At 43.5% G+C, this 16,659-nt stretch overlaps 1 protein-coding gene across 1 annotated transcript; it reads left to right on the top strand.

Annotated features, from left to right (window-relative positions):
- The first annotated feature begins 7,016 nt into the window (after positions 1-7,016).
- Positions 7,017-14,869, top strand: LOC119009248 (G-protein coupled receptor 26-like). Its single transcript, XM_037080294.1, has 3 exons — positions 7,017-7,971; positions 9,517-9,630; positions 12,827-14,869. Exons 1-3 carry the CDS (start codon positions 7,304-7,306, stop codon positions 13,053-13,055), a joined length of 1,011 nt encoding a protein of 336 aa, XP_036936189.1. The 5' UTR covers positions 7,017-7,303; the 3' UTR covers positions 13,056-14,869.
- Positions 14,870-16,659: the final 1,790 nt, after the last annotated feature.

Consider the following 16,659-nt stretch of genomic DNA (forward strand, 5'->3'; position numbering starts at 1 on the left):
TGTTTCCTGAATGCCACCACTTGGGTATGTATGACATATATATGTTTCATTTACTTTGACTATCTATATTGCGTGTGTTGTGTGTTGTTGTGTATTGTTGCTGTGTTAAGACTGAAACGATCACACACAATTCACTGCATGATTTTCTGCGCAGTCAGTATTATTGTTAACTACTCTTCCCTGTCCACAAGTACAGAGCAGAGCATTTGTATTTGTATTTCTTCCTGTGGTTTTTGGATTCAGTTTGTTGTTTTTTTTGTTACCAAACCTTCCTTGAAAAAGACATTTGAATCTCAAGGATACTTCTTGTTAAATAAAAGTTAAAGAAAGGAAATAAAATATTGTAAAAAATGGTAAAATCTCCTGGTGTTGTTTCACTGAGATGCTCTTACCCGTCTGTATGCCTGCAGGATGTTGCCCCGTTACAGCAATACTAAATTTTATGGATTTTTTGGACGCCTGCCTAAAGTGTCTATGAAGCAGGTTTCAGGATATTGGTTCCTCGCTTTAAGGGGGTCAAACGGTTCATATCGGTAAATATTGATGACACTTCCGGGGTCTCAAAAATAATTTACTCTTCAAGGTGGAATTCAGGCAATTACTAATAGTGTTACTGATCTACAAAGGAAGGTAGAAAAAGGGTCAAAGATTAAGTCCACTGCTTTAGGCTTCATATCTTAATGGCTCTCAAACTGGACTTACTATTTGTCAGATCTGCTCTCTGACGTCTTCGCAAGCGCTGGATTGTGCTGACTGACATCGATCAGCTGATGTCAGACAGCAGACACAACAGGTCTATTGTAAAACAGGATTGCTTTTCCCTTCGGATTAAAGCAACGTGATGCATCTGAATCACAATCTGATTGAACTTGTGTCAAAAAGGAAAGATTTAAATTCACACCCCAGCGTGGAGGGATGCAATCAATTAGAAAAGACACGGTTTCTGCATTTCAATGTCAGAATGAAATCCCCTGCCGTATCTTTATCTGGATGTTACCGAAGCCTTTGGATTCAGCAAGTCTGGCACTTGGAGCTTTTGCTGGAGAACTGCTAATAAGAGGATCAATACATCGCAAATTGTTTGCCTCGGAGTCTGATGTACCACCGGCTTCAAAGAACAGCTGATAATGACACTGTGAACTCATCTGTGAAATAGAGAGATGAGAGACAGACGGCCTCGCATTTTCAGCTGCCACGCGACCTGGACCGACACCTTCGAGGGGGTGAATGTGCAACAACATCCGTCTCTTATTTTTGTCATGTGGCGAAAAAAAAAAAAAGAAAATCCCACTGGTTTCAGCCTCGCTGGCCACTTCTCTTGGGCATAAATGCAGCTAATTTCTGCACTCTTTCACAGGGTTCAACAGTTTCACGTAATTATACTATTAATCAGACTCCATCTACTAGAAGCTGGATGGTAAATATTTGTAGAAAACTCTCCAGCTACAGAAAATAACTGCGGCTCAATGTTTCATGGCCCAAGCATTAACATGGAGGTTGAGAGCGATTCGTCTGTGGGGTCTGTGTGTCACACTAAAATCCATCTGCACCTGTGACAGTTGCTATTTGCAGCCTCGAGCATGTTGCCACACTGCCAACACCTTCCCGGAATCCCTAATGACAATAAGCTTGTACCCTGTAGTCCATGCGCCTGTATTAACAGCGTTCTGATTATAAATTGCTGATGGCGTGCTCCCGCCCTCGGTGCTGGGTTTCCTCCACATCAGCGCGGGCAATGTGAGAACACGGGGGGGGGGGGGCTTCAGATTGTTAGCGAGGGTTTGGGTGGAGCACGTGGAAGAAGAAAGCCTCTTATCAGGGTGGCTTCTCCAACACACACAGCACTCAGAGTGTCGTGTTATTACATTATTGGATTATTGTCTCTGATCCATTAAGATAGTTTCAACGTTGACGCCAGTCGAGGCGGAGTTAATTTTTCGAGTCCCTCTGGATTGTAGTGCATCAGCCGTATTATAGAATCATAATGTACAACACGTAAGTATGGCTGTCATGCAGCGGGATAACACATTGTTTTGAAGTGAAAGTGGAAATACTAAATGCTGATATCGTACGAATGTTGATATGATACGTATGAATTTTGAACGTACCCGTCAGATACGAGCATCACTCTTTTCACCTAACTCTCGACATGGCAACAAATAAGTGTTGGTAAGTAAAGATAGTTTATCATAATAGATAACATCTGATAACGGCGTCCAGGCAGTGGTGGCGTTGGTGGTTGATGACTCTGCGGTGACTGGGCGGCGATGCGGAGGTGGAGGGAGCACGAAACAGCGGCGCGGTTGAACTTTTCATGCAGCTCAAGCTCAATAGTCTCTCTCCTACGATGTCAATAAACGCGTTTTGATCTAATGCTGGCTTCACAAAATGATCCACCGATCCAGCGACTGTATCATTCTTTAACATATGTCCACGCTGTCATAACAAAACTCTGCTCGGTATCAGATGGATGGACGTGGTGATGACTAAGCCGAGCGGTAACAGGAAGCTGGCATCTCAGCATTATTGTTAGCAGTGTCAACACCTCCTCTTTCACTCCGCTCCCTCCACTCGCAGGTTGGCATTTCGCTCTGTTTGTGTAAAGCTCCTCGTCTGAGTAAGTCTCCCTCTTGCCTCCACCTCTGAGACCTACGCGAGCCGCAAGTCTGCTGTCTTTTCCAGTCGGCTAATACAGTACGCCTAAGCTTTCCTGAGTTGCATAACGCGTGGCCTCAAGTCTCGACTTTTTACAATTGTCAAATTCACACCCACTTCCATCCAACTTTGTTTTTTCTGAAATAAGAACACAGAAATCCTGCGTCACCAGCTGCGATATGTTCAAAATTACAAGTGACAGGTCTATATTCAAAAACGTGACTCTGCAAGACGTATAGGAGCTAAAGCATGCATCGAGGTTTAAGATTTGACGCCGGCCTGCCAATCAGAGGGAAGTCAAGTGTGGAATTGGAACTGGCAGCGAATTCAAAAAAAAAAAATCCACACTGTCACAGCACAAAAAGCAGGAGCGCTGCGGGCTCCGTCCCTCTCATCCCACCGTCTCTCACAGTCGAGTCCTGCACTTGTTAAAACCTTCTGACAGGAGGAATTATCTTCAAAGTGCAGATCTGCAGACCTGAGATGTCTTGACTCGTCCCAGGCACCATAAAGACAAGTGACCCCCCCCCAAAATTTGTTGTAAATATGAATAGGTAATGAAAACATTTGGCAGTTGCTGTCCTACAGTCAACATTATTGCTTGTAAATAATGTTTATATCCTCGGTATAGACAACCTTTTTGACTTCACCTCCTCCTAGTGTATCCCTGTGGTATTACTGTTGCTGCTTTTTGCAAAGAAAACTTTGACAACATGGCTACCGCTAGCAGCCTGGCTACTGTCCAAAGCAAATTATCAACTGTACGAATCCGAATTTGACCCAGGAATCACAGAATGCGAACAGCCAGTTGCATTGATAAGCAGGTAGGTTTTGTTAGTCACTGATCAAGTAGGAGGAATGCCGGTTTTGAACTGTCTTGACTCTTATTGGTCAGGGGGAACGCATATGAGCGGGGGAACAGACTTTAAAACAACTTCCAAGTGCTCTGCATTGAGTGAACGGCCTTCAATTCGCCTTTATTTTAGTCAGCCATTGCCTTCTTTGTCTCTTCCATCAGTGTGATTTTTTTGAGTTTCTCCAGTCATACCTGGGAATAGTGACCAGGGAAAACAATGCCTCTTCCTGTTTTGAGACTCGCTTCCGTTGTGACGTAATGCCGCGTTCATTTTTGTGGGACAAATCGAGCCAGGTGGGGAGACGTTTATAGGGAACCAATCTACAGTGCATGCAGATGGAGTCATTACACTGCACAATCAGTGTTTACTTCAGAACAAGGAGTAGACGTAACAGTTTTCTATTACCAGTTTAAAAATCCCTTATCAGTGTTTTGTGAGCTACGACCTCAGTGAGGGTATAACAACTCTAACCTGGATTGTCTACATCCTAAAAATCTGCAGGCATCCTCAAAATGTTCTGTGCGTCTCTGTCTGCCATGATGAATGTGTGAGACATGTCATACCACCGTCAGACAAAGGAGCTGCTGCGCTACATTAATTCAAGGTGATATTACCTGGAGGCCAGGAGGCGCCAGAGCCAACGTGTCCACTTCAGATCGGGGCCTCATTTACATGAATGTGCATTAACATAATGCTCTCAAATAAAGCCTCTTTCAGGTGGAATCAAAGAGGCCGTTTTTTTTCTTGTGATTTTGAAAAACAGCATCAGTATTATAAGAAGCTATTTCTATATGCGTCTGGCGCTTGACGGGGATGTCTGCGTTGCTTTGTTCTGACGAGAAATCTTAGTCACTTTTTAAAGAACATTTGCCAGCTGCAACGACATCAAACCTCCATCCGTATCGCTCAGCCCCTTCAAAGCTGTATTTTTAGAGCAAGTTTTTTTCTCTTTTTCACAGGCATTATTGGTCGGCGCAGCTGGTATTTAATTATGAAAAGAATAATTAAAGCGGTGCCCACGAAGAGCCACGCTTGTGCCTGAGATCAACTGGTGGCTCGGTGCTGATAAGGCCTCTGAACTGACAGGAGGGAGCTGCACAAGCAGCAGCATGACAGCGCCGGAGTGTGTGCCTCTCTCCAAAAAGGGTGATTGGTCTGTCGCACAAAGGCGATTTTAGACTATTTTTAGGGGCTCTTTTCATCTCAGGACCACTAAAATGCAAAAATAACCAGCCAATCATCAATTTTTATGTATTATATCCCCCTGGAAGAAATGGAATATATGTAATGTGCACTCATTTCATCACAGTGTGAGTCTTAACGGTGTTTTGTTTGTTATCTACTGTAGCACTAGTTTCTCTCCTGCACTGTGTAGGTGACAGCTGACAGGATGTGGAGGTAGGTACAGCTCTCGCGGGTGGGTGACTGGACTGGAATCCAGGGAGAGACAGGTGAAGTTCAGATGACTACCACCCACGACGTCACGTCCCGTTGCGTCTGTCTTTGTTTTGTTCTGTGTGATGTGACATGAATATGAATATGGCTCCCAAGAAATTTCTGTATTTTTTTCCCCACGGATGGATATAGGCTACGATGTTCAGTCTGCAAAACAGCCAGGTTCAGGTGAGCGTTGAGGTTTTGATCTTAACTGACTACATTGCCCGGGAGGATAGACAGAGAGGGAGCACAGTGGATATTTTACATGAATAAGCAGTGTATTAACACACTGTTATCACAAGTGGAGCCTCCTCTTCCAGTGAATTTATGTCCTAAATACTGTCTGCTGAGATATTATCATCGGATCATATGTCATCTTCTAGCTGCATACAGCATGTTTGTGTGTGACTGTCAGTGCGACAAGGGGAAAGCCAAGGATGGAGAGCGAGAGTAGAAAATAGCCGGATGAAAAAGTGGACAGAAAACAGTAAGCGCTTAGCTGAGGGGTGAAAAAAAGCACTGAATTCAGAGATTTTTGACTGTATGGCAGCTGAGCAACCCTGAAGGTCTGAGCCTAGAATCGCCCCCGTGCCCGTCACATGTGAGAGCGCATTGCCAGAGATGCATCCATCACTTGGCGAAGCCTCGCCGGAGCAGCATTTCAGCTTAATAACACCCAGCAGCTGGCAGGGCTGTCTGCCTCTCCCCCTACAGCCGCCTTCTCTTTGCATCAGACGTTTTACTTTGCTCCTCTTCTTACCACCAAGGAAAGAAAAGGGGAGAACAGTGGCCCCTCCGCTGTCAGACATAACGTTTGCATGTGTGTTGCAGGAACAATAACTCTCTTCCCACCCACTCACACGCTCTCACTCTGACCCAACTCCCCCCCACCCCTCACTGCAACCAGCACCTCACCCTGCTCCCGCGCCTTCAGTGGCTCACGTGCTGTGGCACACTCGGATGAGTCCCACGCTTCAGAGTAAAAAAAAAAAAAAAAAAAAAAAAAAGATTCTCTGCGTTCGAGTCCAGAGGGGCAGCAGAGTGCGGGGGCGTCATCCGGCTTCCGGGGGGGTGGGGGGGGGGGGGGATGGAAGACGTTGTTACTTATCAATCTGATGGAGCGGACGTAATTCGTACAGATATTTGAGGGGGAGGGATGCTGCTGGAATGCACTGATGGTTGAAAGCACTGAAGCCAGACTTGACCACCTCAATATGATTTAAAGGTGCGCTGTGTAATTTTGGGGAATTGATTTTAATCAGGTGATGAGAAAGATCTTCGCTGACTGGTGTTTTTAAACAAACCAAATAAACTCTCTACATTTTTGCAACTGAATAAACGAGCTGACCTTAAAGGACAATTTCACCCTGTTTTACATTGTTTATATGTGGCGGACCCTGCCACCTTTACAGCTTCAAACAGTGTTCTGGGAACCATATTTTCCTCTAAAAACAGCTTGTTATGTTCAGTTATGGGAAAAAAAAACTCATTAATATTAATTATGAGTTTGAAAATTCTTCTTCAAAACTACAAAGTGCCCCTTTAATCAGTAAGAGTGCACAAAAGACCACATTTTGCACCTTTCTGGGGGGCTTTTATTTGATTCCAATATGAATGTTTCATCAGGATGCTGTTTGAGCTCATTTATGCAGTTTCTTTACCTGAATGTGTTTGTCTGATTTGCATTTCCTGTGGTGACACTGCTGCCCTCTTCTTCCCTAGAAATAAAATCTACATGAGAAGAAAAGAAATCAGACAATGATAGCTTCATGTAGGCCCACTCTTTTGACAATTACTTGCAAAGCAAACCAAAAAATGGTGTTCTCTGTAACACATAGAGAGAGAAGAAAGCATTTTACGCACTGAAATAATACGTTTGGATTTTTATAAGGAAGGATTGGAGCACTCTGGGGAGTCCGTGCAGTTAATTTATCCGGAAGGATTCCCCCCTTCACTCTTATCAGTGCTCTTTACTGTTTCTCAGAGCAGACAGGGAGGGGGGGCGGGGGGGATCAAGCAGAGCCCACACACTGTGCAGTGTGTGCGGAGGGGGGGATGCCTTGAGAGCGCATCACTGGACGACAAAACCCCACCGCAAGACGCAGTGCCAGACTAGAGCAGCTTTGGCACGGGAGCTCCTCCGTGTAGTTTTACAGGGGAAAAGAGGGGAGATCGTCCCTCAGCCGGAATCCTCCTGATCGTCCGAGCTGTTTCGGGGAAGGTGTAGTGGAGAGGAAGAGGGGACTCCGCCGGTGGAGAGATCTTGGGATGCACGCACACGGTTATGGGTGATTTATGCCATTTCGCAGCTGGATATGCGCACAAAAAGTGAGGATAAGTGAGTTATCCACAGGATGGACACTGCGGAGGTGATTCTCTCTGTGTTGGTGGTCGTGATTATCATAGTGTCGTTGCTGTCCAACGTCCTGGTGCTGATCTGCTTTCTGTACAACCCGGAGATCCGCAAGCAGGTCCCAGGTCTGTTCAACCTCAACCTCACCTTCTGCAACTTGTTGCTGACCGTGTCCAACATGCCGCTCACTCTGGTGGGACTCGTCAGCAAGTCTCAGCCGGGAGGGGACGGCTTCTGTCAGATCGTGGGCTTCCTGGAGACCTTCCTGTCCACCAACTCGATGCTGAGCATGGCAGCGCTGAGCATCGACAGGTGGATCGCGGTGGTGTTCCCCCTGAGGTACCACTCCAAGATGCGCCACAAGGACGCGGCGTTCGTGCTCGGGTACACGTGGGCGCACTCCATGTCCTTCTCCACGGTGGCCACCAGCCTCTCCTGGGTGGGATACCACCGGCTTTACGCGTCCTGCACCCTCTCCAACCCGAGGGCGAGCAGTCGGACGCAGTTTGTCATCTTCACCGTCTTTTTCCACTCCTTCACCTTCCTCCTGTCTTTTATAGTGCTGTGCGTCACATACCTCAAAGTGCTTAAAGTGGCGAGGTTTCACTGTAAGAGGATCGACGTTATCACAATGCAAACTTTGGTGCTGCTGGTGGACATACACCCCAGGTGAGCATCTTTCACTGACAATCCCTGCTCGTCTCACTCCTGCATCAGACTCCTTTTTACTACTCTAGAGCAAGCTGCAATATAGATTCACAATTGTAGACAAAAAAAAAAAGAGAATATCAAGATTTTTCAGTGAGGAGAGTATTTAGAGAAAAAGAACACACTGTACAAATCAACCCTCCAACCAAGAAGAGGGTAAGACTCCCTGAGTGCAGATTGTGTAGTTGGTGCTATCCTCCCTGTTCACACTGATGCTGAAGATGACACAGTTGTGTGTGCAGCTAATGATGCTTTGCCCTCCACACACTGACATTTGAATTGTGTCTTCAGTATTTGGAGGGGGGTGCAAAAATCAGAGTCTATTGAAATGTCATCCAGAGTTATTGCTTTGCTCCACACAGTACAGCTCAAAAACCAATATACAATCTGTGTGTGTGTGTGTGTGTGTGTGTGTGTGTCTGCCTGCCCTAACTCACTCTGATGACCTCCATTTAAAAAAAATGATTTTCGGGGAGCAGCATGTCATCATGTCATCGTGACATCAGAAAGTGTTGAAACTGTAATTCTCAAAGCGAGGGGTCCTCAAGGACAGGATTAGTTTACACCAGCTCAGCCTCTGCTGGCTGCTCTTTTTTTTTTTTTAAAGGGGCAGTTCTCCCCCCCAAAAAAGACGAAATGTGTTTTTTCCTCTATCCATCTAAACTGTTTTGGTGTGAGTTGCAGAGATTTGGAGATATCGTCCGTTCTCTGGAATATAATCAAACTAAATGGGGGTAGTTTCTAGTTGGAACTATTTTCTTTCAAGCGATCTACACCGGCCAATCACGTCACAGCGCAGAAGGAAGTGTGCATCAACTCAGGCTAGCTAAGTAAGCTAATGATTCTAGCTAACGTTACCGCTCGGCCCAGGATTACGCCATTGATGTTTATGTTACAAACTTCTTTGAACCAACTTTCTTCTGGGAGTCAAAAGAAAGTAGTTCCTATGTGAAATTGCTCTCAACCAGAAATCCACGGCTTGTGACCTGGTTAGTCAAGATAATCACGAGGCCTTGATGTGAGCATTTTCACGTAGGAACTATTTTCTTTCTACCACATCACAGAAGAGAAGGAAGGTTGAATCTGCGAATCGATGAACGGGTTCTGCACAGCATCTCTATCGCAGATCTTCGCAATTTGGCTAATAACACCAAAACAAATCTAGATGTATAAATAGCACTACTGTTAAGAAGAAAAATATGTAGTGTCGATTCTTGGGTGAACTCGCCCTTTAAGCCCTTAACCTACTAATATGTCACATTGCCCGACACATTAAACAGCTATGTGATTAATCATTTAGTTTTTATTATGTTCCATCCCATTCAAGCTACTGACACAGCATAATGTAATCTCATTGCTAACAGCCGCTCTTTACTGTTCGCATCAGTAGCAAACAGAGGAACCTCCACTCCTTGCTGTCTTGTCAGGGGATTTTAAAGACACTTTGTGGTTTTCCCTGAGTGTGTCCCACTGACTGCAACCCTGCTGCCCTCTTTGTGTCTCCAGTGTTCGCCAGCGCTGCCTGGAGGAGCAGAGGAGGAGACGACAAAGAGCGACGCGGAAGATCAGCACCTTCATCGGCACCTTCATGCTCTGCTTCGCTCCCTATGTGATCACGAGGTGAGTGCTGTAGAAAATGGGAGAGGGAGGGAAAGTGAGCCGGCGCGCACCATTGTACGCGGCCCTTTTTTGTTTTGCCGGTATCTCCCAAACCTCCCTCCCCTCCTGTCAGCCCCCTCCCCACTCCGCCACTACCACCTCTCTGCTTCCTCTCTGCCCCAGCCGGAGTTGGAAGATGAGATTGGCTGACCTTGTGATAAGTAATATGCCTCTGCTCCACTGTTGCTGCTGCATTAGCACTTTTTCTTCTCAAGTTCGTCGGGTGCATCAGTTAGTCAGGTAGAATCCGGCGACATCGATCTCTGGACAAAGGAATGATGTCACACAAGGCCTGGTGTGATGGATAGTGGACATGAAGAGGAGGTTACACAAGACATGAGAGTATAAAAAAAAATATATTGTGTGGAGAGGAGAGGAGAAAAAAAAAAACAAGAATGGCTTAGTCATCAGTTGCAACTTGAGGATAAACAATTGCTTTCTAAAGCATTTACATTTAAATAACTCTAAGATAAAGTTTAATTAGCTCATGATATGTGTGCCAATTTTTGCTTCCAGTGAAGCAAATAAGAAAAGAGTCTTCGAGATAATGCAACACATTTGGCTGTGGAAGAAAACAAGGCTTTGCCATAAAACACCTACTTTTCGAATGGAGTTTGGTTTAATGTCTGTCCGCTTGAAAACCACTGGAGCAGAGGACATTGTAATGTCAAAGGAGACCTTTTAAGTTTTTTGTTTTTCCTTTCCTCCAGTGTTTTATATATTTCAGGTTCTTGTGCATGTAAAAGATCTTGAAAGTTAAAAGGTCACAGTCCAAACCAGCCGAAGCTCCTCTCTCCTACAGAAAACACTGCTCCTGAAACGCCTCGTCCAACCTCAATTCTGTGACTCTGTGACATCACACAACGTCACCATGTCACACATTTGCATTATTTATGCCTAGTGGCTAGTTTGGCGCATAAGAATTGATTTAGCACAGCTGCTCATGTCATTGTTAGCAGTGCTGGCTCAGGCATGTGTGAGCTGACCAATCAGAGGAGACTTGGTATTGAGGAGGAGGGGTTGCCACATCTTAGATACAAAGAAGTTGGACTTTTTAATTTTTCAAGGTCTTTTAATGCACCCAGACAACAAGCACCAACAGTTTGTTGTGTTATCAGTTCAATAGTCCACAGCAGCACTGTGCACGCTCTCATTCTTCAAATGGCCGTTTACTAACTGCAATCTGATTATATAATGCTAAAAGCTCCTCCACTGCCTCTTCTGATGCTCATTTGTTGTCGTGGTCATCGTTCGCATAGTAAAAAGCCTTGCCGCGCCGCATGGCTGCTGATTTAACCTCTCGTTCATTCCGGTGATGGGGAGTGTGTGGGCAAGTGCCAGAGATGGCTACTGGCCCATGTGAAGCCGGTGTTAATGTGCTGACAGAGCTTGATTGTGGACAGAGTAATCACACAGAGTGCAAGTAGTAGAGGGTCAGCAACTTTTTCTTTAATACCTTTTATGACACCACGTACGGTGAAATTTTTAAAACGAGTGCGAAGGCACCAATTCTCTGTCTTTATGTGTAAAACTGACATCAGCTACTTTGAGGTGTGGACAAGACTGTAAAGATTGTTAGGAGCCCCTTTCAATATATGATACTTTAAGTATAGATGAGTATTTTTATTTCCACAGACTACTGGAAGAACTTATTGTATTTTATCCTCAGTGTAATACTGTTTGTAGGCAAGACAGTACAGGTGAATATGGTAGAGATTTGAACCAATAGATCAACATGAAACCTCCCATGCTGACTGTTTTTACAGAAGGATCTTTGGAGATCTCTTTTTATCACTCCATGAATATGAGAGAGATGAAAGATCAACATGTTCTCAGTCCCAACTTGTTAAATTCTGCAGCTCGGTCAGCAGCCTTAGCTTCAAATTATGATGCTCTACCTACCTGAAGGGCTCAGTGGTCAAGCAAGCAATAATACGGAATGTCTGGTTAGACTTTCAAAGTAAAGCTCGCTCATCAACAATTAATCAATTATGGCATATTATATCAGTCTTGGTGCAAATTGGTTATGTTAAGGCAACAAAACTACTTGGTTAGGTTTAGGAAAAGACTTTTGATTAAATCAGCTACATTCAGTCCTGCAGCTTATGTTTGGCCATTTATGGACATTAACTTACTTACGTAACATTGCTCTTAATCACAAACAGGACATGAACCCCAGTCTTGAAGGTCAAATCGCATGAACGACCTGTCCAATCACCCCAGCCCACCACCTCTGACTTGGACTTTTGTTGATCTTTACACAACTAGAGGGGTGCTTCAATAAGTGACGCCAAGAGGGGTCAGAAGCGTAAGGCCACTGAGCAGGCTGCTGTATTTGATGCTTTCAGGAATAAAGCTGAACAGTTTGGCATATTCATACATGCTACTGAATTGGAGATTTCTGGCATTTAGACTACTGTAAATATCCCCATGAATCCTTTCCAACTGATCAGTTACATGTGTACAAATGTTCTGATATTTTATGTTTAACTATGTAAATTATGCTTTAGTAATTAGATATGGAATCATTTGCGTAAACATCCAGCACATTTAAATGTTTATTATTCTGGTTACCTTCTGTCCACCAGCCTGAAAGAAGACGTGTTGTGGAAGCAAAGTAACTAAACCTCAAAACGGAGTGCATTAAAAAAGACGTTTTAGCCAGTGGCGTCCGGCGTTAAATAACAATCACGCAGTTATTTGGGTTGTTTCCAGACATCCATTACTGCTTAGACAGGTGTGCTTTATGCTTCTCCGGTCGCTCTGCCTCTTTGACATGAAACGCTGCTGTATGCAAATGAGAGATGAGATGAAAAGTGGCCTCACACTGTTTAATCCACATACAACAAAACATCCACGAGACAGAAAAGGACAAGAACTCCACCCACAGACACCCACATTTTATCTTGCGGCTGATTGCAAACAACACCTTAAAGACGGAATAAATACTCCACAGAAGGATCGTGGTATTTAACAAAATTACAGTAGTAAAGAAGCCTTTTATCTCCGATTATATATAAATATATCATGGACAACGGCGTCTTTCAATTCTATTTTTATTTCTGCATTATAAGCTTAGGGCATGCATGTTGGCTTCCCTTTCCCCTGCTCTCTCTCTCCGTCTCTCTCACCACCCTCTCTTTGTGCTTGCCTGCAGGATTGTGGAGTTATTTCCAGCGGTGCCTATCAACCCCCACTGGGGAATTGTCTCCAAGTGCTTAACTTACAGCAAGGCAGCCTGCGACCCCTTTGTGTACTCCCTGCTCCGACACCAGTACAGGAAGACGTGCACCGACATCATCAACAGGCTGCTGAAGCGTAGCTCCTTGAACGCGTCCGGACCCAGGCAGGTGAACCAGGTCAACAGCATACAGACGGCGGAGTGACAGGAAGCGGACTGATGGGGGACACGGTCCGAGGGGTCCGAGCCCGGCAAACTGTCAGGGAAAATGTGAAGCTGATTTATCGTCGATGAAGAAGAGAACAAATATTGGGTTTGTTTCCTGTCCACGTCTGCTTGAATTTGGTCTGACATGCCCCAAAAAAAAAAAAAAAAAGAAAAAAAGAAAAAAGAAAAAAGGGAAAGTCAGTACAGACAAGGGCAAATCCCTGCGCGGTAATACCACTGTGCTTGCATACTGAGCTCCCAGAGCAGCAGATCAGCGCAGTGAACTTGATGTGAGGACAATAAGCAACGGCAGATTTCACATCCACCTGGAGAGACAAATGTGCTCGCCCAAGAAGAACGGCCAGTCCATAGCCTCATTTTAACTAGGGTAGCTTTCAGTCTGAAGATATATAATAATTTTGTAGAGTGTCTGTTTGTTTTGACATTATTGTCATAATTATATATATATATATTCATATTATAAGGATAAGGAATGTCTGTTTTAGTTTGTGCAAAGTGACGAGTTGATATGTTTAAAACTGTATGTAGCACTGAAAACTAGCCTAACCAAAACCTGATACAAACCGTGTCCCATATTACAGATGAGAACATACAGCAGACAGTACAAGTCAAGTCAGTTTTATCTAAAAAGCCCAGAATCAAAAGAATCACAACTTGCCTGAAGAAGCTTTACAATCTGCCCTCAACAAAGATGTTTACCAGCCCTCCCAAGTGTTTCCAAGTGGTATTATAGTTGGTGTAGCTGTTGCAAAGACAGCCTGGTCGTTTCTGTTTCCTCAGTGTACGACAACGGAGATGTGAAAGCAGATAGAGACGGTGCCAGGCCAGGACATCTCGTGCAATTTTTTGTTTTTGATTGTGACATGTTGTCATTTCACTGCGCAATCAACTATACTTCAAGCAGAAATCTTGTCCATTGCCAGCTTGAGAAGGTTAAAATGACCCACATACCCCCTTATGTTAGTGGTGACTTCTAGTGGCCATAGTGATTACAACAGAATTAAATGTGCAACTCAGGTGATTTAGTATTGAGAGCTAGAAAAGGCATCATGGGGAGGATGCACGAGTCAAACAAGGAGACCACTGTTCATGTCCCGGGTGAAACTAAAAGTCAACATCAACTCATTTTAACCTGCGTATGAAAGTTAACTTACTTAACCCACTTAATTTAAGTCACATGGGTAACGTAACTATCATAATGTAACTATCATCATGCAAAGAAACATTATGTAATTTAATTTGGCGCAATGTAAAGTAACGTAGTGTTACACAGCTCAACATGACACTACACTGCGTAACATCATGCTACGTGACGTAACATTGTGACACCTAACGCGACGTGATGCCAACTTTTGTAGGTAAAACCTAACAATCTGCTACTTAATGTCATAAACTTGTTTTGGTAAGTGTCATATATGTTGTTTTGGAAGCTGTTGGCAAACAACATTATTTAGGTATGAGGACGTGTTGTCATACAGCACCCTCTGTCCTTAGACCTTTAATTTAGATAAAGAAAAAGTCCCCAAAAACATATTCAAAGGAGAAAGAAAAGGATGAGCAACAGGGAAGGTATCCCCTCAGCAAACTACAAATACATACAGTAAACGTAGACTGTAAAATACAAATAAAGACAACACAGATAAAAAAAATGGATTAAATTACATTATTTCATCCTTGATGAGGAAATGTTACTTTGTGGTACATTGCCTTGTAGTGTAGGAGGAAAAGAAAGACGATGTGTTTTCTTGTGTATCATGTGCTCTCAGCAGCTGTTTTGAAGGACTTACTGACTCGGCCAAGCAGAGTTATAATGAGAAAAAATAGGTCTGCCTTTGCTCTCATGACTGACATGCGCCCCTCAGGTTGTTTAGTCAAGTGGAGCGTGATTGACTGTACTTTCCTGGGTTGGTGCTCACAGAGAGGAGTAACCCACAGAGACTGCGCCGAGCTTTCTCACACATGTAGATGCACACGAAAGAAAAATGTCTGTCATGTCTTCATTTAATATTCATTTCTACCTGTATTTATTAGCCAAGACGACCGCAGCTCTGAAATCAGTAATGCTATTTGACCTTAAGTGACTGGTTGAAGATGCTTATGCTAATTATAATGCAGTTTAGACACAGTGACAGTGATCATCATGCTTGTAACTGAGATGAATTGCTTGCTTTTGGGCCTACATATATGATGATTGCAATTTTTAAATTCTCTAGGCTAGTATAACTACTGTGAATGTGGAAGGTCACTAAGTTAAACTAAGTTAACTAGCTAATGTAGATTTCCTCAGTATGGCTCGATCTTGAGTGAACAATATTGGGTTAAAAGACTGAATTGCATATTATTAACCATCTCATCAGATTTGATTTTTTTCATAGTCAGATAAGCGATTAGAAAAAGCAGGGTAACCATTTTGAGTTTTTGGCAACATCACTGGGCCTGCGGAGTCCAGCTGGAGGGCACAGCTTCTCTCAAAACAAGATAACATTTCCCATAAAAATAAAAACTATTTCACTTTTTCCTGGTAAACCAAAGCGAGAAGAGGCTCAAACAAGTTCTTGCTGGAGTATTCTCTAGGCGTGAGCTGCCCAGATATTTTCATTTTTGAAAAATCAGATGACCATCGTCTTGATCAAAGATGCTAGTGTTGATATTATGATATAGAACTAAGAAAACCACAAAGTTTTGACACTTGAAAAGGGGGATCCACTAAAAGATTTACTTAAACAAACAACCAAAAAAGAAGAAAACAATTGAATTCTGTTACATCTGTAAACTGTTTAAGCCCTTAGCGAATTACATTAATTATAAAGTCTACAAGCAACGATGAGTAATGATAATCCTTAATGGACTACAACGGACAGAATATTGTTTCCAGACCAACTTTTGCTTCCCAGAAACATTTGTATGACTAAAATCTCCATCTTCAAAGTTAAATTTATCTCCATGGAAATCAAAAAGGCATTCATAGAGTTTCTGAGAAAGACCAGTATGCATTTTTCAATGCATAAGACAGCTATGTAGGAAGGCAGTACAACTTTTTTACCCTCAGATTAAATAGATATATATTCTGTAGACTTGTTAGTCCCACTACTTGTCCAGTATTGCAGTTTCCTGGCATTTTCTTGAAGACAGGCCTAAGACCCCCCTCATGTTGTCCGTCTTATATCAGTTTTATTCTGTATCAGAAGACAGGCAGCTCTGTATCAGAGGGCTTTTGACTGGGCTGCACTTGTTATAGAGTCGACTCACTGTAGTTTGAAGGTGCTCCGACACCTCACTTCAGCAAAACAGAGGACACAGAATCACACAAAGGTTTCCTTGAAGGACATCTGATTTCGCTCTGTGATTTGTGACGGATTTGGATTCACAGTGTTTGAGTTAGTGCCAAAATCATCAACGATGCCCAGTGAGCCAAATATGAGTAGCTGCAGTTCACTTTCTGAAAATATCAGAGCAATTATGAAATTACTAAGTGGTATATCTTTACTTTTTTTGTTTTGTTGTCATGCTTAAAGGTTACATATTTTTCCTCCTGACCTTATGTCCATCCAGATTCACAGAGTTTTGTCATTCTGTAGTGG

Source organism: Acanthopagrus latus, chromosome 20 (genome assembly GCF_904848185.1).
Source record: "Acanthopagrus latus isolate v.2019 chromosome 20, fAcaLat1.1, whole genome shotgun sequence".
Taxonomy (NCBI): domain Eukaryota; kingdom Metazoa; phylum Chordata; class Actinopteri; order Spariformes; family Sparidae; genus Acanthopagrus; species Acanthopagrus latus.